Source organism: Nannobrachium achirus, assembly GCF_963921795.1.
Source record: "Nannobrachium achirus genome assembly, chromosome: 4".
Classification (NCBI taxonomy): domain Eukaryota; kingdom Metazoa; phylum Chordata; class Actinopteri; order Myctophiformes; family Myctophidae; genus Nannobrachium; species Nannobrachium achirus.
The window spans coordinates 34,640,501-34,664,803 of record NC_137813.1 but is presented as its reverse complement, the minus strand read 5'-3'; the positions used below and the strand labels follow the sequence as shown (position 1 = coordinate 34,664,803).

The 24,303-nt window shown below is 43.5% G+C and overlaps 1 protein-coding gene across 1 annotated transcript in view; it reads right to left on the bottom strand.

The window, feature by feature from the left end:
• The window catches only part of grin2ba (glutamate receptor, ionotropic, N-methyl D-aspartate 2B-a), a gene marked incomplete at its 3' end in the record, with an annotated part of 176,396 nt that overhangs the window by 82,275 nt on the left and 69,818 nt on the right, over positions 1–24,303 (bottom strand). Inside the window, exons 2-3 of the mRNA XM_080723629.1 lie at positions 17,525–17,668; positions 14,890–15,160 (exon numbers count right to left, since the gene is read on the bottom strand). Of these exons, the coding sequence (XP_080579755.1) occupies positions 14,890–15,160; positions 17,525–17,668 (415 nt within the window). The remainder of the gene's footprint in view (positions 1–14,889; positions 15,161–17,524; positions 17,669–24,303) is intronic.

The window sequence follows — 24,303 nt, the reverse complement described above, 5'->3', positions numbered from 1 at the left end:
GTGTAGTCTGTTTGAGAAGAAGCACAAACACTTTATTTATAGATTAATAACTCCACATGCCGGGTTTCCTTTATTGCGCGATTTGGGCTGGTGCACGATTAAATGATTAATTCATTAATTAATGCTTGTTTTTGCCTTCAATTTCATTACAAATAAATCAAACCAACCACTCATTCAGATAATAATAATAGCCTACCTAGAATACCTATATACTGTAATTAGCAGAAGTGATAGGCTAGTGTCAGTTCCTCCTTGTGTCAATTCTATTCAAAGAAATGATTAGCGAAGCATTGCCATTGATTGATTCATTCACTCTTTCAGTTTGATTAATTCATTGCACAGCAAATAAAGACCTGATTACAAACGTTTTCTATAACAAGTAATTGTAGATGATAGTTATAATTTATATCATATCAATTATGGTTTTATATAAAGGCAAGCAAAGCTCAGAGCTTTGAGAATCAATGTCGGGGAATTTCCATTTGGAGCGCAACACTAGCATGGAGAGCTGGTAGATGGCTATTTTCAAATGCCAACGTTTCAATATTTACAGATTTAATAGGGACACAATACAGTCATTGGTCATGCTCTGCTTTCAAAGGAATGAGGAGATTTTTTTAGTTTTGTTTAAATCGCTTCATAATGACCAACTTACTTGACCAAGGCATGATTGAATAGACGGTGTTGCTCCCTATGCGTAATGCGCGGCGCGCCACACACAAAAAAACAGAGTTACAAGATATCAACGCATTGCGTCATGGCGTGTCGACAGCTTATACATCTGTTATTTTGGACACATGGTCATGGAGAGATTTGGAGACGGCAGCGCATCAACCCGACATTTCGGTGACTCCAGAACGCAAGTAGATTGCGGTTAATAATACCTATAGAATAAGGCTACAAAACACTTCATAGACTATTTGATTTATTTCTGAGCTAGTAAGACACTTCATAGATGTTTCCTGAATCTAAAGAACAATCAATGACAACGGCTTTTAACAGAAATAGTGTTTTTATTAGGCTATTAGGCAACGCAACAAATGCAAATGATCACGCATGGTTTAACCATATCCTATAAATAGCCAAACATTTCATTATGAAATGTAACAGTAGGTCTATAGTCTATAAAGAAAAATATAGGCTGACAGCCTACCAAGACAATAAAAAACTAGAGTAAAGGTGGGTTGGAGGTTAATGTTGATCGCCCGAGCTGCTTCAATTCCCAGACCCTATATGGTCATTTCTCAAACAATTAGGCTACTCTTAGTCAAATTTGTATTTATTCTGTGTCAACTCTCTATTTATTTTCTTGTATGACATGTGTTAGTATAGGACGGGACCTATCTCCCTTAGTCCCTTTCTATTTATGCTATCAATTAAACATCACGCCTGTGTAGTGTGGCTGTGGCGCTCTGGCGCGCCATGGACATTGTCTTTATAAACTTTTGCAAGAAATATAACCCCGATTGCAATAACAGTGGTCAGTAGGCCTACATGCAGGCTATAGTGTTGTCTGTCAAAATATCTTTTATTTCAAGACTATAAAAAGCTTAGGCTATATGGTCACCGCATATCCTATAGCCTATATGATTATGTGCCTATTCATATGTTTTTCAAACAAGCAAACACATAGAAATTACATATAAAAAGAATAATAAGAAGTAGGCTAGGCCTAGTGAAAATAGCCAATCTACAAGCAGCTCACAGCAAGTCGAGACGCGTTGTGAGCTTGTAGATCTGCTGTTTTCACTAGTTTGGGTCCCGGCCAGGAAAACGTCTAATCAATTGATGTCGGATATAAATTGCGTCTGCTAACACGGTAACCGGACAATATTTAGGTGGTTGTCAGAAAGAAACGTTCATGCACGCACCGTGGCGCACGCACTGTAAGTCACCCAGATAGGCCTACATCTCTCGTTCTTTTGATTGAATACTTTAATAGCAGTTTGCATATAAGAATCACAGGGACAGGGCAGTATTACTTCATGTCACGTCACGTTCATGTTAATGTGTTATGGTTACGTTATGGTATAAAGGCTCCGTCTGGACTCGATCTTAATGTCCGGTGTGTGTGGTTTACTATGATTGGCAGAGCGTATCATTTTGTGTCGCCGCGACCTCGACAAACACGCGATGGCCTTGGCCCAGTGGTTAGTGCTTCGCCTCACAGCTAGAAGGTCCTGGGTTCGATTCCCGCCGGGGGACGCTGTGGGTGCTGGGGGTGTGTTTCTCCCTCCGCGTCATCAGCGCCCACACCCTAGTTGGGGTCGGCGATAGGGCCTTTCTGTGTGGAGTTTGCATGTTCTCCCCGTGTCTCCTAGGGTTGATACCCTCACAAAAACATGCAGTAATCCTGGTCTCAATAATGCCTACCCCTGGCCAGCCAGGGCGATTGATGGAGGGGAAAGGAACTGGTTGGAATAACGTGTTCCTTCCACGCGCTACGTCCATCCCGGGGAAATCCCCCCTGTCAGGTGAAAAGAAACAACTTGGACTACTCATGCACTGAAGGAAGCATGAGGTCGGTCCGTTGTCTCCCCAGGCGCGGCAGAGAGAGAGCAGAGCCCAGGATTACATAGGCAATTGGCACTGGGTGAAAATGGGTTGCAAAATCGTGGGATAAAAATTATAGAGAAAAAAGAAATACAGTATGAATTGGGGACAAAACCTTATCGAACAATAACAACATATTCGAAAGTATTGGGACTGAGAGGCTAAATCTCATCAAATGGTGGTCTGTGGCTCCGCTGAAATGAATGAATGAATAATGGGCCTTGATATGAAAAGAGTTGAAAACCACTGATTTGAAAGATATACTGTATACTGTAGGACTGACGTGATAATAAAATGTCTTTGCTATCTATTAAGTGTGATTTACAGATTTTCATAGTCAGTCTGCAGCTTGTTTTTTCTTTTGACAGGTTCTTTTTGAAAAATCCTTACTGTCCCAATTTCTGCAAGGAGCTTCAGGCGTTCTGGTTATCTTTCCAGTTCTAGTGGGAGCGATGTTGTCAATGATCTGCCTCAGGACACCGTTAGAATGGTTCACCATGGCATCACAAGATGTCATGGTGGGAAACATAACCTCTGTGTAATTAGAGACAAAAATATCTGCTGTCTCTGCTTGTATAAAAGCTTATTTTATAGTTAGAACTGCATTAACATTTCTAGGGAACCAGGTCAAAAGAAAAATGAACATGGTCAGAGATTGCAAGGTCCAGACTAGAGTATTGTAGTTCATGAACAAGTTACTGTAAAATGTCCTTTAGAGATAACCAGGCCTAGTGTTTGGCCTTGTTTATATGTGGGGTTTGTAATACAGTATATGCTGTGAGAAGTCAAATTACTGTAACAAATTGATAAACTGTTTAGATTCTGAGTTGGTGGAGTTGTCAGTATGAATATTGAAGTCACTGGAGATGACCATGCACTGTATGCAGTCTATTTCAGTGGAGATTTTTGCTAGCAGTTCACTAAATTAATCATGGAAACGGCGTGTTAATCTTGGAGGATGATAAACAGAGATACAGATTTAACAACCACTGCCTGATTTCAATAGCTGTAGTTCTGAAAATACCGAAAGAAACATTTTAAGTAATCAGAATATACAGTACTAGAGGTTCGGCCGGCTTTGCCGGCCGATCATCTAGTGTCACCGAAAAACCCCTCAGGCACAGAGTGGCTTTGAGCAGATTCCATTACAATTGGCCACTTGTGGACAACCTGGCCTGGCATAGATATTCCACTGCTGTGCACAGCTCACCAGGCTATTGCACAGCAGCACTGACTGCCTATGAATTTCACAGGCCTGGGTAGAAAACCTGATCTGGCAGGGATATTCCCCTGCAGTACACAGCTCACATAGGCTCTACAGCAGCACAACAGCAGCTGTACCAAACAATTGAATGTTTCTCAAACTTTGCCATCACAAAATATTTTGTTCCAGGGACCCCCAGATGCAAATATTTGATTTTAGTCTATTCTGCATCTAGCTTAAGGCCAAACGAGTTTGGGGCGACTTTGAAAGAGGGCGACTTATCTGGCTACCAAACAATTGACTTAACTGAGGGACTTTGCGAGAGAAAAAACAACTGCTTAACAATGTCAAACTGTCATAAATCTAACAGCTGAAAACATCCTATTTGGATCTTGTCTAAAAAAGTAACATTTATTTTTTTGCAAAAGGATTAGCCTATAACTTATTGTCCTTCAGAACAGTATGGTTACAGGGGCTTCTCTCTTATTTGAATGATGCCTAAGCTTGAATTTGTTTAATGTCTATTGCTTGCTGGATATTAAGTGTCTATTAATGTATTACTGTATTTTGTCACATTTATTCTGCTGTTCATCTGACATGGGTTGCGCAGCCTACTTTGATTTGCACACATGCGCTGGCATGTCCGATGTTCTTGTTTGCAGAGGGGGGCGTGGGTGGCACAGACACACACATACAGTACACACACATACACACAGTAACTAACAAACACGCAATATACATGCACGCACCAAGCTGATTATTATTGGCTAAAAGTAAGCCTACTGAAATAGATTTGTGTCGCGGTGCAAAGATGACCGCACGCAAGTACACACAGCACACACACTCACGGCTCAGATGAGCGTGCGCTGTGTCGTGCGCACAATACATACAGTTACAGACACACTTCACGAAACAGAGAGCCACTGCACGGCGCGGTACACACAGCACACACACACACACACTCGCGGCTCAAATGAGCGTGCGCACATACATACACAGTCACAGACACACTTCACGAAACAGAGAGCCACTGCAAGGCGCGGCCGATCCAAGGCTTTCAAGACGCAGAAGTAGCGTAGCTGCTTCGGAAGCGTCTAGTGGATTACCAAGCTTGTTTAAGGACATGGTTTAGGACCCAAGCTTGTGATTGGCTGAACCGGAGGTAGGGAGCACTCCATTGTAGTCACTTGGACCGCGCAGAGGAGGTGAATAGAATGCGTTTATCGTGGGCTTGTAAGCCTACTGAAATTGTTTTTTGTCACGGTGAAAAGATGACCGCACCGCACGCAAGTAGACACAGCACACACACACTCACGGCGGCTCAGATGAGCGTGCGCTGTGTGGTGCGCACATACAGTACATACACAGTCACAGACACACTTCACGAAACAGAGAGCCACGCACGGCGCGGTACACACAGCACACACACACTCACGGCTCAAATGAGCGTGCGCACATACAGTACATACACAGTCACAGACACACTTCACGAAACAGAGAGCCACTGCACGGCGCGGCCGATCCAAGGCTTTCAAGACGCAGAAGTAGCATAGCTGCTTCGGAATATCTTGTCACCATGACGACGGGATCCTAGCGAATCAGCACTGGTCCCAAGACTCCCATAGCCTGGGAGCGCGGAAGGTTTATTCTATAGGCTGGCACCATGGCGACGGCTAGCGAATCAGCGGACGGCATAGAGTTATGGGCGGTATTCCTTACGTTCTAGACGACTACCTATGAGTTGAAGTGGATGTCAAGTGGGCGTGAATGGGCTTGGAAGTGGGATGCGGCTTTAAGAGGAATGTAATAGTAGATAGGTATCAGGAAGTCTCACTGTCAGACTACCTGATATATGCTGATTACTTAAAACATCATTTAGATCACTCTAATCTGCCTATGTGAGACTATAACAGGGCAGCAACCTCCTGCTCTTCCTCAAAATAAAAATGAGCAGGTGATGTTTCAATCAGCTCATTGTTACGATACGTAATACCTTCAAGTACAGCCAAAGAGTCTGATAGTTTATTTTATTGTATTATTTTGGTCAATCCATTAGAGTTGTCTTGACCTATTGCTGTGTACTGTATGGCGCATTAGGATTACTGTATTTTTAGCGGTGCCAGACGCTCTACATTTGACCATGTGTGTGTGTCCGTCCATCTGTCCGTCCGTATGAGCACAGCATCAATAGCTGCAGCTGATGGCAACACATAGACAGAATTAGCGAATGCATTCTCCGGCACCTGCTGCGGAACTGCCACGGCAGGCGCCGCCTCACGGACCGGCAGTTTGACCGGCAGTCGAGCTGCGTCGCCGGCAGTAGGACCAGCTAATGCATTGGCTCTCCCTCCACAGATGCAACCAATGACACTACTGTAATTAAACACAAACTGAAGACACGGTGCAACACATGCGGCACTTAAAGCCATGCACACACACACAAGGGCCCTACACAGTCAGTACACCCCTGAATATCGGCGCACACTGTCACACATCACATTGATAGTACCATCTGAATACCTGCTTACTCATCAGAGTAGGCACTGCTTACTCACACTGGTTGGTTTTTCTAAACAATAGAATCTTTTTACAGCCGCCTTTTTTGACATGTGGTAATGACATCAGTGGAAGTGTTCCATTTAGATGTTAGGGGGATCACACCTACTGTAGAGGTGTCACTAGAAATGCACCGCCAGCTAAAAACACTGTTTTCTATGATAGAGTATACGCTCCTCTCTTTCTGCATGCTTTTCTAGCAGTTTTTAGAAGTGCATAAACATTTAAACTTTTTCCACCCTAACTTTTCAGCACAAGTCGCAGATTAGCACTGTTCATCAAAACCACACTTGACCCAGGCAGCCAATCAAACCAAGCAAGAGGTGGATAGGTTGACCAAAAAAAAAACGTTGTCCGAATCCCAAATCCTGACATTACAATGATACAAATAAACATCATCATGCAAATCAGGTAACAACACCTGGAAATAATGGCGTTTAAATACAGTATATGTTTAGTGCTGGTGTGAATTATGACATTCCATCACGTACAGAGAATGTTGTGAATCTCCTGAAAGGTGGAGAAATACATGTTTTCTTCCAAAACTTTCAAAAGGATTTGATATTATATAACCAGAGCTGACCCCGAGTCACAGCAATGATTGGATGAGTACCCTACACACAGAGCATGACAAATTAGACTGCCGTGAAGGTGACTGTACAATATGGAATATATGCAAAGTATGGAATATCAGCAATTCTAGGGCTACACGTATGCATGCTCTTTCTTCTATTGCAGATCATGAATATTGCAGGAGTTGCAGTTGTGAGGACAGGGGAAGTGCAGACAGCCACAGAGATGACAGACGACTGGCACCACACTGAGATGACCAAGACATGACATTCATTTACGGTAATGTAACAGAATTACTAGGGCTGTCAAATGATTACAAATTTTAATCAGATTAATCACAGCTTAAAAATTAATTAATCATGATTAATCACGAATCGAACTATGTCCAAAATATGCCATTTCTATCTGTATATTGTTGTGGAAATGGAAAGATAAAGGCGGAATAAGGCGGATACATTGATACAGTATGTACTGTATGTATGTATGTATGTATGTATGTATGATAAGCGACCGTCAGGTCGCAGCGTGATTTTAGGTCCAAAAATGTGTTAAAAAATCGACCTGATGGTGGCGCTATATGGGACAGATCCATGTTGATGAGATAAGTGTAGACATACTGTGTAGCGATTTGTGTGATTTTTGGGCAAAAACTGTAGGAGCAGTATTCAAAAATGTGTTTTAAAAAATTTGGCGGGGGTCCCTGGAGCTGCGGGGGTCCCTGGAAGGGTGGAGGTTGTGGATTGGCAGACAAGGATTGTGTGTGGAAAATGTCACATGGATAGGGGCAAAAAAGTGTGATGTGACATGACAGACAGACGGACAGACAGACAGACAGACAGACAGGCGGTGGAGGTTTTCATAGTAACTGCGACCTGACGGTCGCAATTATAATCATTAGTATTGTTTATTTTAATTATTATTATTAAGGAACTCTAGAAATCTCAGTTGGAACTGTTACCCCAGTGACCCGATGCCGGATAAGCGGTTGAAGATGGATGGATGAATGGATTATTTTAGAGGGGAGGCTCTCTCCATTCCGACATGTCGCCACTCCGAAATTGACTTCTTATTGTCGGAGTGGCGACACTCCCATGGGCCTATAGGTTTAGGGTTAGGGTTAGAGATAGGGTTAGTGTCGGAATGGAGACATGTCGGAAAGGAGACATGTCGGAGTGGAGAGATGCACTCATTTTAGAGTAAGCTACCTTATTTACCATTATTGTGTAGCAATAAAACACAGGCTTATAGTTTAATAAAGAGCCTAAATGCAACAATAGTATAGGCTTGTCATTCATGATGGAAAATACATTTTGGGGAGAAGTGGAACTTAAAAGTCATTTTAGCATGAGGGGGAGATCATGATTAGCCTACTTGATATCTGGGCTACAGATAATTCATTCAGTTGACACACACAGCACAAGCCAGACTGTGCTGATTGCCTATGTCAAGTCCAGGTCAACTAGCCTCGTTAACCTTATGTTACACAGCCTAGGATAGTTAGCAAATATGCGCAGTGTTGAAGACAAATGATTCACGCATCGCATCGCGACCATTTCTCTGGATCTAATGCAAGCAGTTGGAGCCTAAAAACGTGGATTTCAATGTGTTGCTATTGTCCTCTCCAATTGAACATCCAAAGGTGTAGTAGATCCCTATTTGAGATGTATTGATGATCAGTTATTAATCCAGTGGCAGCGAATGGTTTCCAAGCTGTTTTAACTTTTTTCAAGCAGCTCTCTATCGTCTCCCTCTCTGCTGCCTGTCTGCTCGCTCAGTGACTGAGTGTGTGCAGGGGGGGAAGGGGGAGCAGGATGCGTTGCAGGGCAGGCTGTGTTCTCGGCTGCAGTGAATGGGCCGGTTCAGAGCCGTCTAATCAGAGAGTCCTGCCACTGCGGGGTCAGAAACAGCGCTGGTCACGTGGTTCATTGTCACTTTACACCTCATAGACTTCAATGCATTTTGTAAACTTCCGGTTCGCCGTTTGTCACTATACGCCAATAGATGTGTGCGTAGAAGACCTGGCCCCATGAAGTGAACGGGAGTGACGCAACTCTCCATTATACGGCTCTGGGCCGGTTATGCTGCGCATGCGTTAATTACGTTAAATATTTTAGCGCAATTAATCCCAAAAATTAATTACCGACGTTAACGCGATAATTTTGACACCTTTTAAGAATTACACACTGTTACAGTACATAATAAGAACACGGTCAGTCAAGTCATTGTGTCCCCCTCACCAGTGATGGAAAAAGTATTCAAATGTTCTAAAAGTATCAATGCTGCAATATAGAAATACTCTGTTATAAGTAAAAGTCCGGAATTCAAAATGTACTTGAGTAAAAGTACTGGCATCAAAATGTACTTAAAGTACCAAAAGTATTCTACATGCTCGATGCGACGCGTTGAGAGGCTATTTTCAAACAGCCTAGGGATAAAGTGGTAATGTATGTTTTATAATATTATAATTTATATCTGCAAAGTAACTAGTAACGTGACGTTTTCAAATAATGTAGTGGAGTAAAAGTATAGTATTTGGATTCGAGATGTAGTGGAGAAGAAGTAAAAGTATTTGTACAGTAGGCCTACAGTGCTTGAGCAAATGTACTTAGTTACTTTACACCACTGCCCCTCACCCACCTGTATTTTTCAGGTATCAAATCCCCACATACGAAAAGCATAGGGGATTCTGGGGCTGCACTCACACTGGAACGCACTAAGTTCAGTCAAAGTTCTGTCAAAGTTCTGTGTCTGTCAAAGTTGAATCAAAGTCTCTTCCAAAAAATAATACATTTCCCACAATGCTTTGCGGGAAGTGGGCGGTTCCGCTTGAGGAGGAAGCAGATATGGTATTTGGCCATGTGGTTCTTTTGGAGTTGTCATCGGGTGAAGGCAGAGTACCTGCTGCTTTTTGGTTACACGTAAAATGGATTTACAAGCTCACAGCGTGCCACCATGCGACACGTTGTGAGCTTGTAGATCTGCTATTTAAAAAAAGTTACTTTAGGCACTTGAAGTACATTCTTATGCCAACACTAATACTTTTACTCAATACATTTTGAATTCCAGGCTTTTACTTGTAACAAAGTATTTGTATATTTCAGTATTGATACTTTTATTTAAGCAATGAATTTGAGTATTTTTTTCACCACTGTATAAAGCTTAAATTTTATTATGAATAGCACATTCAATCAATTGCATCTGTGTAGGCATCACTGTCACCATGTAAAGAAATATTTGTAATATTCATTGTTATTGTCGAATGCTTACTGTGACACACACCTAACTTTAATTTATTGTCTCCACCAGCCGAAGGCATGGGGGAGAGTATGTTTTCCCCTCCGTCCGTCCGTGTGTCCGTCCGTCCGTCCGTCCGTGCGTCCGTGCGTCCTCGCAGTTTGTGAGCACCTAATCTCAGTCGCCGTTGGCCCGGACGCTGCCAAAGTGAGCACACACACACTTTGTCACTTCATATTCCATCCTGATTGGCTAATATTAGCTTCCAAATTTTGCAGGATTGCTCCGCTTTTGAACAAAATGCCTCAAATCATCAACGCAGCTTGCGATTACCGTGAAATTTGCCACACATATTCCCACTAGGTCAAGGAACAAATGCTACCTTTTTCACATTGGCCTGTTATAGCGCCACCATTAGGTAGACTTTAGCAAAACACATTTTTGGAACACAATGCTTCAAATCATGCATGCAGCGTCCGATTGCCATGAAAGATCTAAGGTGAAGAACATATGCCACCCTTTTTACATTGGCCTATTATACAGTAGCACCACCAGGACGCACAGCCTGGTGGAGACCTGTGCTCGGAAGAGCACTGCTTCTAGTTTATAATATTTTTCGTTCTGAAATGGAGGTTTCAGTCAAGGAAGATCAAAGAAGGAAGGGACACCGACGTCATTTTCGTCATTTTAGGCTCCATGGCCATCCGCCATGACACTTTGGGTGGCGGAAGTGCCGCGTCTGGCGGATGCCCAAGCTTGTACAAGTTCCTGTCCCCGCCGAGCCCCCTGTGATTGGCTGAACCGGACGTAGGGAGCGCTCCGTTGTAGTCACTTGGACCGCGCGAGGTGCACCAAAACCCAATTATCATGGCGTTTATCGTGCGCTTGCCCAGGCCTTACGGCCTGGGCATAAATATAACGATTGCATTCACCACGGCTTCGTAACTCCCTGGCCCGCTCTTCGCGGGCACTCGCGCCTGCGGCGCTCGGGCGCGAAGAGCAGGACCAAGGTCCGCTGGCCTTCGCGCCGCTTGCAATGTCGTGGACAATAACTTAATGTCGTGGACAATAACTGTGACATCTAACCATAAAACGAGCGCTCCCTTCATATACACGCTTGGTAATCTGCTAGACGCGGAAGTGCCACCCAAAATAACATTAGCGTCTATGAGCACTTCGTCACTTCCGCCACCCAAAAGTGTCATGGCGACGTCCCATGGTGTGCCAACTTCCGGGTGTTGTCTGTTCCTGCCTAACCTTCCTTGGCTGCAGTGCAGACAGACTCTGCTGCTGTGGAGTACAAACTACAAGTGAACACAGGTGTGTGGGATTGCATCATGGCCTTTCTGCCCTATTGGTTGACAGTTGAACCCTGCCCTTCTGTCTCATCAAGTGCAGCTTGTCTGCCCTCTAATGTGTGCCTACAACTGTCCCTGTGCGTGTTGAGTGCGTGTTGTGTGCTTGTTGGATGGTGCTCTGTGCAACCACAGGACTCTCACTAGACTTCAAACCATGTGACTTCCATCCGGAATGCATTGTGCTGTCTCTGCCCCCCGCCTCCCCCCCCACAACTCTCACACAACTTTGTGCTTGACTGTGTGTAGGAAGCCGGGAGGTTAGAGTGAGGATAAATAGAGCCAGGTAGGTGCAGGTGTGAGAACAGGTAGGTGGAGAGGGGGGTGGAGTCAGGGTGTTTTTCTCTCTCTCTCCTGAACTTCAGTTGTTCCAACTCCATATACACAACATCACATGATGCAACGCAACATCATTTGCACATACGAAAGGACCGGAATGGAAATAAGCCTCTGGCTTTTTAGCGTTTACAGTATCCTTTTTATAATTGTGTGGCAATGTATGTAATTTTAAATAATGTTTTATTATCAATACAGCTGTCAAATTAAAAGTTTCCTAATGTCAGCAGTTGACAGTTTTAAAAATAAAATTATGTTTCCTTGAGTTCATTGATATTTTATGTAATTACTGGAGGATGGAGTCACCTCCATCCTCCAGTAATTACATAAAATATCAATGAACTCTGACTGACCATGTTGACCTGACCCCCCCCCCCCCCCCCTCACCACCCCTTCTCACCACTCTTTTACTGTACTCGAAGGGTGTCATTTGTTATTCATGTCCAATATTGTTCAGTCCAATGAGTACCACGCATAGTATACAGTATATTGACACATAATAGATCCTACATGTTGTATTGATGATGTATTCATCACGTGTAGTTTACTCTTCTTTGTCCAGTAGAAATAATAGCCTAATGGGAAACTCAACTTAGGAGAGTCTTGTGTGCAAATAAATATAGTTACTCTGACAATTCCACTTTATAATCATGCAGCCAATATATTAGATGGTCACCATTATCTCCCTGGCACTGTAAATTAACTGCTGACATATCGCATGATTTACATAACTGACAAGATAATAAATACATCACACATTATAGCCTGGAACGCTAAGTTGGTGGATGCGTGTGTGTGCGTACACACACACACACACACACACACACACACACACACACACACACACACACACACACACACACACACACACACACACACACACACACACACACACACACACACACACAAATTGCATTCACATGAACGCATGCAAGCACAAAGGCACATATACATTATACATACAAATTAATTCGATTTTACACACCAAAGAATAAGAAAAAAGAACAACTGCTGATAAACTTTGAGGCATCCAGTGGACCCTCTCTAGCCAGCTTGAAGATATTGACTTTGCTGATGACCTTGCTGTCCTTCACTAACATAACACACCTGCAAGAAAAAACTGATCGACTCACCAAGTACGCCCAACAGACAGGCCTTATCATCAACACCACCAACACCAAAGTGATGTCCATCAACACCACCACACATTCATGCATCACTATAAATGATGAACCGCTGGAAGTCGTCAACGACTTTGTGTACTTGGGAAGTCTTATTAGCCAGGACAATGCTGCACAGAAAGACATCCAACGCAGACTTGGACAGGCACGCAACACCTACACAAGACTCCATAACATCTGGAAATCCAACGCCTCAAAACTAAGATCTGCTTATATAACACCCTAGTCAAGCCGGTCTTACTACATGGGGCTGAGTGCTGGTGTGTAACCAAGTCCGACATGAGCAAACACTGGCTGCTTGAGGAAAATCTGCCGTATATTCTGGCCAAATAAGATCTCTAATAAGGAACTCCACACAAAGACAAGCTGCCGAGACGTGACCACAGAAATTAAACATCGACGTTTAAAATGGCTTGGACACACACTCCGAATGCCCCCAGAACGGATCCCCAAAGTGGCCCTCAGATGGACACCACCTGGGAAAAGGAAACGAGGCAGACCAAAGATCACCTGGCGCAGAACTGTAGAGGCTGAGTCGCTGGAGATGGGTCTCTCATGGGGCATGGCACAACAAGCTACCAAAGACTGTGATAGGTGGAGGAACATTATCGATGCCTTATGCCCCATAGGGGGCGAAGAGCATAAGTAAGTAAGTAAGTAAGAGTGACCCCCCCCCCCCCCCCCCCCCCCCCACACACACACACACACACACACACACACACAGATGCATGTACTGTATACACATTCCTAACTCCCATTTAGAGTAAATCATCAGCGGATGCCAATAAGAGATGGAGGTAAAAAGTTTGAGTTACGGTGTGTAAACGCCACAGCGATCTCCAGTTCCGTCTGGAGGCTATTTCCCAGAAACCGCGGAGGTCTAATCTCTCCCCCACACCGTAAATCAACAAGCCAAACACCAACAAATTATCAGACTTATATGTCCGGCATAAATCTACTATGACCTCCCTGGTTTACTCTACAATGGTGGCTAAAATACACTACTATGCTGCTATTCTTTTATACTGTAGGTTATTTTTATTTGGTGGGTTGTGAACCTAATGCATCGTACCTTGAGTCCTGAACACTGGGTTTAAACTTAAATACTGTCTGCATGAGATAGTGGTTGACTGGGGCTCACTGGGGAGAGCATGGCAGTCACCTTGCCAGGATCAAAGCTTTTGATTGCCACTAGGTACAGTATGCAGCAGTAAACATGCAATTTTATAGTTACATGAACCAATGATACTGTAATGTGCCTTAGACAAAAGCATCAAGCAAATGAAACAATTGTATATTGTGTTATATGGATATTAAATGTCTGGGTAATGAGCAGTTTAGCTAAACACAGTCTAAAAACCTCCAATGTCTACCAAATTGTAGTCTAGAATTAAATACACATACATACTAGATGTTTTGATAGGACCCCTAAATGTAAATGGGGCTTGATCATTATTTATGTATTTATTTACTTAGACACACACACACACACACACACGCACGCACACACGCACGCACACACACACACACACACACACACATAGATGGACAGTTTTCAAATTTTCGCCCGTTATCTTATTATAAGGCAGACAGAGATAGGAACAACACAGGAAGAAATGCTCCGGCTACATCCAGGAGAGCAATGGACAGTGAACAGAGCTTTCAAACACTAAGCACTACAGCAGTGGTTCTCAAAGTGGATTCCACGGACTTAGTGGGTTCCTTTATACAGTAAATTGACCCATACAAGTCTGTAACTCTAACAGTATAGAAATGGAACCAAATGGACGCTGTCAGAGTTAAGGGGAGACCTCGAAATGTAAAAGCTTGAGAGACACTGCACTACAGCATCGCTAGTAAGTTGCTTTGTGAGTTTCATTCCAAGGCCCTACTGTACCTGTGGGGAACTCTGCTGGCACCACGTCAGAGCCTCCGGCCACCAGCGAGGGCACGACCCAGGTGTAGCCGTAGCCGGTGATCCCAACGGAGTGGGCCACCTGGAAGATGGTGTTGGCCTCCTCTTTGGTGCAGTAGAGCAGCATGACAGGACTCTGGAGCTTCTTCAGCTGGTTCTGGATCTTGGAGTCCCCGTCGTCCACCGACATGTCCAACAGCAACACCTCCTCCAGTTCCCAGCCCACAAAGCTGTTCTCGATGGTGCTGCGGATCTGGACAGGACACAGAAAGAGCATGGCGGCTAGAATCTTGAGCACATGGGCGATAAGGCTGTAACGATTATGACATTTTACATTTGATTGTCACTCAAATAATTGCGATTTACGATTTAATTGTGTTTTTGTCGTTGTCAATTACATTTCTGTTTGGCTTTTAGGCTTTAAAGTTGCACATGGCAGATATGACACAAAACCTAAATATACAAAGAAATTACTGACATATTTCACAACTTTATTCACCTTATTCCTGGCCCTCTCTTGGGAGGCTGCCATTGCCTTTTACAGAGGGCGCTAGAGAGTTTTTCCTCTGTGTACTTCTTCAAAAACATCTTTTCACTTCCTCCCAAGTCAAGGTAAATAAGAGGTAAAGACACCAACGCCCCTTTCACTATCAACCGGCAGATTCGTCGCACCATGGGTGCCAAACTGCAGCCGCAAGTTTGGTAGACTGCACTGGAGTCAGTGTGGAGCAGCCTCATGAATAAACGCTATTTCTGAACAATTGAGACCTTTATAACATACTCAGCTCAGGAAAATAAAAGAAGGCATTTATTTTCTGCTGTGTTGATTTTTGATTTGTGCACTGTGTCATTTTATAGCAGTATCTAAAGAGCAAAAAGTATGTTTCTGCATGCCAAGTATCGTGAGACTATCCACCGTTTCCTGTCTGTGAACCAAATCTCGCGAGACAGAAACGATTATTATTTACTGTTATTATTATTATTTCATTATGTACAGTATACATCAAAAAGCAAGTGATCCCGGTGATCACGTGGTTTTCCTTCCTGAACCACTGGTTTTTAAAACATCACAAAGCAAGCCCAATAAGCAACTACATAAAAAAAGAACATGCGCACGCACGCGCACACACACACACACACACACACACACACACACACACACACACACACACACACACACACACACACACACACACACACACACACACACACACACACACACACACACAGCTTATTATAAGCAGACATGGCAACACAGGTTCACCCAGTGCCCTGAACGCTATCTACTGACATTTTAAAGCAAGGACAACAGGAAACCAAATGATGTTATCTAGGAACTTTCAGGATATGAACAGGAAGCAGTGGGCGGGGCCAGGAAAAAGATGAATACTTAAAAAAAGAACGTTGATAGTGGAAATAGCCGACCTACAAGCTCACAACGCGTCGCATCTCCTCTATCCAACATATGAACATTTTTCAACATGAAAACGATTATGACGATTATGACAAAATAATTGCAATGATGTCAAATAATTGCGATTAGACGATTATGTAATAATTGTGACAGGCCTACATGGGCGTTAATGTGGTTTAGTAAATGGTTATGTGCTGCAGTGGTTTTACTGTAGCGTCTCTCCTGCTGGTGAATAGACTGACCACTCCAACTAAAGGAGCTGGCCTTGCACCGAAAATATGCTGCCGCTTATGTTGCGCTACCCGCCAGCAAAGAAAGATCTTCAAGCTCATAAGTACACTTGCATAATTTTACTCTTTTATAGACACATTTGCATAAGGCAGGGTGACAGTGCAGAACTATATCGGAATTTCACCCACTACAGATTGTCATTAATAGCCCCACACCAACTTTCATCGTGCACTGTGCTGCATGAAGATTGCGTTGTTGGAATCAACTGTTGTGGGAGGGTTGTAGGACAGAGTGTAACTGCTGATGCCAATCTAGGATGATGTGTCAGTTGAGACTTTTTAACGTGGGAATTTGCGTAAATGCCGATAAGTACAAAATATGTTTATGAACAAGCTTAGTGAATGAGGCCCATTGTGTTCACTCCTTAAACCAGGGGTGTCCAAAGTGCGGCCCGGAGGTCAAATGCGTCGCGCAGAGGAATTTTATACGGCCCACGGCTTCATTCCTAAATTGTATTATTAACGGCTCGCCAGGACTGCCACGATCAAAAAAGAATATTTTCCCAGAGTATAATTTTTTTTAAGGATTCCTTGTTCACTTCTGTCTCATTCTGAAGGGGTCAAAGAAAGGCTATTTTATTGTACTTTTCATCTTGCAGATTTGGTTACATTTGGTAATGTGAAATAAGGCTGAGTTATTTGTGTTTTGTTCAGAGCACACACCTGACACACAAAGACCATCGATATTAAATATCGTTGATGATAGTTAACTCAAATTGTTTAAATATGTTTCTAATGTGGCCCCCTTTGAATAAAGTTTGGACACCCCTGCCTTAGACCTACAACAAACGTGTGTAGGAGATAAATCTGAAGGGACAATAATAATAATAATAGTGCCAATGTTTTAGTTCATTTCCCAACAGCGTGTACAGTACATACTGTACATGTGGTGTTCACGCGCAGTGTGCGTTACCTTGGTGACAAAGTCCTGGTAACCAGGATAGTAGGTGGTGACAATGGAGAAGATGTACCAGTCATACTCTTCCATGATGTTCAGCATGACCGACGCCTGCTGCTCGATGGATGGACCGAACTGGAAAAACATGGAGTTGTCATCCTGAATGAGGACAGAAGAAACAGAGAGAGGGGGGGGGGGGGGGGGGGGGGGTGAGGGAGAGAGAGGGAGAGAGAGAGTGGAGAGTGGGGGAAAGGGACATAATGTTAATGGTTATGTAACAAGATTGGCCCTGAACTTTAATTTAGTTTCTGTTAAACATAGTGGAGCAAGGGTAAAGCATACAGTATGAGTGGCTCATTTAGCTTCTATAAGTCCTCACACAGGAGAGAGTGGAAACAGGGCAGAGAGGGAGAAAGACAAAGAGAGACAGAGACAGAGAGGAGCGAGTGAAGGGCTTACAGTGCTGGTTCAGTAATGACAGCGGTCCCGACTTTCATTAGAATCCTTTATAAGTCTGCTGAAGTGCTTGTACACAGGGGTGATTAATCTAGGATCTTCATTGGGTTGTCATTATTATGCTTCATTTAGATTCCGTTGTACTACGATGCTGCACGGTGAGAAAATAACCATTAGAACCATGTTAATGGTATAATGAAAGTGTGAGAGTTTGCACCAGAATAGATTATTATACGGAAAATACAAAACTCTTACCAAAATCTCATTATAGTTATTAATACCCAGTAATAACCACCAGTATCTGAGATGGTTATCGTCTCTGATACAACCAGTGGTGGATAAAGTACTCAACCCCAGTTAGTACTTGAGAGTCAAAGTATAGATTCCTATAGATTCCTGGTCAAATATTACTCTACTACAAGTGAAGGTGAAATTTGTACTTGAGTTAAAGTACTGGAATACTTGCTTTAAAACGAATATTCACAAGAACATGCTATTCAAAAGTGCAAATTGCAAAGTAAAATTCGTTTTTAACTCATTTCCTGCGATTTCCGTAGAAACCAGAGATTTCCCACTGTACCACTATGCGATGCCCGAGGAGCCCGAAGATTTAATTAGCTTTAATCATTATGAAACGATTAAAAGTATGGTCGCTGATTATAGCCGATTCTGGCTCTTTAGGCCCGCCTCCTAACTGTATCCGGTTGTATTTCCGGCTTGGACCGGATCTAGGTTTCCATATCCGGTCTGACGTCCAATCGTAGCTCCGTTCCCATAGGTTTTTCATTGTAAACAAAGGAAGGAGCTGCACGGCCATAGAATGGTCTTTTTTTTATTTTATTTGGTAGCTGTTTGATTCCTCTACCCGCCTGGCATATGATCTGCGCACATATCGTCTGCTATGTGCGCGAACGTGCCCACGTGTTACCATAGCGCACAGCTGGCTGTTTCCAATGTTTTTTCATGTAAACACTGGCAGATAAGCAGGGATACAGCCTCGCAACGGATATGTCTATTTCAATGGGGTTTTTTTTATTCGAAAGCTTTCACCGAGTCTACACGTCTACTAGATGAGTCGCGCACAGATCGTGCACGATGCGTGCATGTGCCCACTTTAAAAGGTAAGGACAATTTGGCAGGAAAACAGTTCAGCCTATGTTTAAAATAGCAGCAAATGAGTTAATATGAATGCATTGCTGTATTGAATTCAACATTTTCCAAAAAGTACAAAAACAACAACTAGATATTCAATTAATATAAGTAATAGTGAGAATAGCAGATCTGCAAGCTCACAACGAGTCACATCGCAATACATTGTAGATTGGCAATATTCACTATATTTGAAATACGGCTTCATAATGTACTTTTCCCCTTTGAAATGTAGCGCAGTGAAATTATCCAAAAATACAAGCCTTTCTGCCAGAATTAAAACCAACCAGGAGAATCAGGAAAAAAGAGGGCAGAGGACTCCACCATGTCAGAACTATATCACACAGCCCATCTATCTGTCTCAGAAACACACACACACACACACACACACACACACACACACACACACACACACACACACACACACACACACACACACACACACACACACACACACACACACACACACACACACACACACACGTATTACGGTTTGAGGTAGACTGTCCCATCAACATCCCGCACAACCAATAAATAAGTCTGAGACTCAGCGCCGCAGTTGAAATGGAATATTGAGCTGGACAGCAGTATAGGGGGAGGAGGTGAGAAACGCTAGTCTAGACAACACACTGCACTTCTACAACGTGAGATAGCCAGTGTGTGTGTGTGAGTGCATGTGAGAGAGAGAGAAAGAGAGAGAGAGAGAGAGAGAGAGAGAGAGAGAGAGAGAGAGAGAGAGAGAAGAATCACCCATAGCTGTCATCGCCAGGCTTAGGTGTTGAAGTTTTCCCTGGTTTCCCCAGGACTGGTTGTGCCTTTCTCAACATCAAAGCCTTAACCCCCACCCACCCAACCCTTGTGTCCACATTAATGAATATAAAGGAATATACCACTGATTGGCACATTGAGAGGAGTGTAAGTTTACGTGTCTTCTTCTTTTCCATGACAATGATAAACACTGTGTCATGTTGGTCGAATTGAAAGCGAACGCTTGTACCACACGTCATGGCAACATAGCCTGCATTTGCACTTAACACACTGAATTCAACACCCAAGGTGCATTTTATTTGTCAGACGTCTTTCATGAAATAATGATGCATGCTGTAATTTTACATACATAGTCACTGTTAAGTCAGCAAGCCGCTGAATGCACTGTTTGCCAATGTGTAATTGGTCTCCTGACCTGAGGAGTTTGTTCAATAAAACATTACTCTGCAAGTTGCCACTTTAGCCATTTAGCTCATGCTCAGTCGCAATGTGCCTTAATGTGATTTATACTTACTACGCGGCCCCACACCTATGGCACCGCCGATCCGACCCATATATCTGGGGCTTTGTCAGAGTACTCGTTGTACCCGTCTGTCTATGACCCTAACCCTGTCCATATATGGACATAAATTGTTTGCAGCTGATGCCATGACGACACATTGAGGTTAGACGAGAAGACGACACACTCCATATTTGTGAGCTTGTAGATCTGCTATTTTCGACACGCGACGCCAGCATGAAAAAAAGTATAAATTAAACATAGAATAGACCACTGTAGGGCGAAAGCGTATTGCTGACAGACATTTTAAAAGAACAAACAGCTGTTAAATATTTATACTGCTGTAGGGATTGAGCCTGTGACTTTTTTGGCGACTGGGGAATCTCGCTAGTCATTGCACGCAGCTGTGCTACAATGACTCTCAAATCCTTACAATCTGTACATAATTGCCACTGAATTAAAACTCATCAAGTATAAACGTAAAATCCTCAATGTCAATTTAACTCGGAGTGGACAAATGTTACCGAATTGACCTTTAAAGAGGCGGTGCCATAGTTTTGTACTTTTTCAGTTTTTCATGTGTCTAGGAGGTTGACAGTTCTACATTAGACCCCCTGGTGTGGTTGTTATGAGCAATTATGTATTCACTTTCTATTTGGGTTTTTAGCTGGAGGATGCCACCTGCTGGGTCAAAAGTGCCGGTCCTAAAAACACAGATACTTATTACATCACAGAATCAAACCCTCCCCTAATTACCATTCACCCAACATTGTGGGGTGTGGCTAACTTCAGCTGTGTCACCACCCACCATGACAACCACGCATACCAATGAACTGGTGGGTGTGGCCACATAAAAACATAATTTTAACTCTTTCTGTACACTTTTTTGGAAAAAATCTTCCTCCTAGTATAATCATAATAGTAGATAATAATCATGTTTTATAGGGGGGAAAAATCATGGCACCCGCACTTTAAGGTCCTATGTATTTGTGTGTACACGTCCCACCGTCGTGTGTGCAGTACAGAAACTTCAACCCTGTATCTCTTTGTTCCGCAACGTTCCATTTCTCTCCTCTTTCTCGCTCACGCTCCATTCATCTCTATCCATCCTTTTTCTCTCGCTCTGCTGTCACCATTTCCACCAGTGGAATTACTGCCAGGGCACAGATATAATTGAATTTCCAGACTCCCCACCCTTCAGCGACCCCCATCCCCCACCCTTTCTTCTTCCTCTGTCTCTCCCTCCCTCCATCTTTACCATAAGAGCTGTGTTAATGTACAGTACTGCCCCACGTTCTCTTTCACAGTGCCAGAGGTCTGTGGGACTTTCATTAGCTCCTCTAAAAAAGAGAGAGAAAAGGACATGCAAAAAAGAAAGAGAAGCTGTTACAGGAAGAGAGAGAGAGAGAGAGGGACAGAAGATAAGTGACCCTAAGCTAAAATGAAACAGCGCTTAAAAACATCGCCTCCCCCCTCCCCCACCACTTGTCAAGGAAGGTTGACAAGTGCATGATATTGCCTGAATCTCAAAGTACAATATGTTCCCTTAGTCCGTCTTAGCTCACTGGTAGAAATTCATTCTCCCAGGAGACCTGGGTTTGAATCACTGAAAGGACATAAATCTTATGGATTGCAAGCTTTAAGGTCTGGCCCATGTTACCACCGCCGTCAGCACAGGGCTGTTCCATTAGCGGACATTAAAACACCTGGAGGGATTGAGGGGGTAGTGAGGTCCACCTGCCTGCCAGTCGGCCAGCCGGACAGGCCGACTCCAGCCAAGGCAGAGTGAGGTGAACCAAGCCAAGCAGCGACACATTGAGGACACCTCAGAGCCCACTGTCTCTCCATTGACGTCACAAGTTGGATACAGTATGCACTATGCACAGACAACAATAAACAAATAAACAACACCTCCCCCTGACGCGCATACACACGCACACACTCTCAAACACTCTCACACACACTCTCACACACACTCTCACACACACAGAGGGGATGAATGAATTGTCCGGGGAGACCGGTGGAACAGGGAGATGATGGAGAGATATGAGGCTCACAGAGAGAGAAGGAGAGAGAGCGGGCAGATCAAATCCGTGCATATAGGGGAGGACAAGAGAGCTCAGAATGACAGAGGAAAAAAAGAATGGCGAGACCAAAGGGACTCAGTGGACGTCAGAAGAATAGATGTATTAACAACAGGAGGGGATGTAACCGCGTGCTGGTGAACAGAGAGAGAGAGAGGGAGAGAGGGAGAGGGAGAGAGAGAGAGAGAGAGGGAGAGAGAGAGGGAGAGAGAGAGAGAGAGAGAGAGAGAGAGAGAGAGGACAACAATAGTATGAATGGAGAGGCTGTATTGAGGGACAGAGTGAGCATCAAAGGGGCAGAGAGCCACAACTCAGAACAAGAGGAGGACAAGATGAGAGCTGTGTGTGTGTGTGTGTGTGTGTGTGTGTGTGTGTGTGTGTGTGTGTGTGTGTGTGTGTGTCTGTCTGTCTGTCTGTCTGTCTGTCTGTCTGTCTGTCTGTCTGTCCCTGTCCCTGTCCCTGTCTCTGTCTCTGTCTCTGTCCCTGTCCCTGTCCCTGTCCCTGTCTCTGTTTGTTTGTGTGTGCGTGCGTGCGTATGCGTGGGTGCGTGTGTATCTGTGTGTGTGAGAGAGTCAGTATTCAGTATGTGCCAGTGCCTCTCAGTCAATGTCTGTCTGTCTGTCTGTCTGTCTGTCTGTCTGTCTGTCTGTCTGTCTGTCTGTCTGTCTGTCTGTCTGCCTGCAACACGTCTTAACACACGTCTGTGTGTACTGTATATGGCTCTGTCCGTATTGGGTTGATATGTGAACCTCCGTGCATGCACAGCATGTGCCTTTGCACATGTGAATGCGCACATTGTGTCAGTGTGTGCATCTGAGCACGTATTTAAGGGTGCGAGTGCATGTGCAGCATGCGTAAAGTACAATGGGCACAGTTAAGCATTCGTTTAACAAAGTGTAAAAATGACCAATATCCAAATGTTATACTTTAAACCAGTGTTTCTCAAAGTGGATTCCAGGGACTCTGTGGGTTCCTTGAGGGGAGTCTATATTGACTAGGGGTGTAACAATATAGTAACTGTATCGAAATATCGTTTTTAACTTAAAAAGTATATCAAAATGGAAACAGCTAAAATCGAATCGTAATGTTTTATTTTGTATCGTATCGAATTGGCAGTGCAAATAATCGATTGTGCATTGTATTTAGCATTTTTAAGAAGAAAAAAACTAAAAACCTGCACTATCCACACCTTTCACACAGATTTAATTTCTTTGCTAAATAGTTACTATATCGATTTTAAATAATTGAATCGTATCGTATCACCATGAATGAACCAATATCGTCCATGTATCGTATCGTTAACCATGAATCGTGATATGTATAGAATCGTTATTAAAAGGTATCGCTACACCCTTAATATTGACCCATACAAGTCTGTAACTCTGACAGTGTACAAATGGAACCAAATAAACCCTAACAGGTTCATTTGGTTGCATTTTGTACACTGTCAGAGTTAAGGGCCGGGAGACCTTGAAATTTTAAAGTTTGAGAAACACTGCTTTAAACGAACACTCTCGGTTCTGAGCTATAAGTTATCCATTTGTAACCCTGGTAGGGTACAGATGTTTACAATGTGTACCCTCTCAGAGTTAAATGAACACTCAGGTTTGTGTACTGGTGGGTTCAGAGACCTCGGGCTGCCGGTGTTCCTTGCAATGCCCTAAAGCCTTGAAATGAGTGCACTCACACAGCCCTGGAGCAGCCAGGGGGAGGGAGTCAATAAGTCAGGTATTTCAATTACACACACAGGGGCACACCAATGCCTACACAAGAAATAAGAAATAGACCCGCTTCCAATCTGACCTCGGAATTATGCACACACACACACACACACAGAG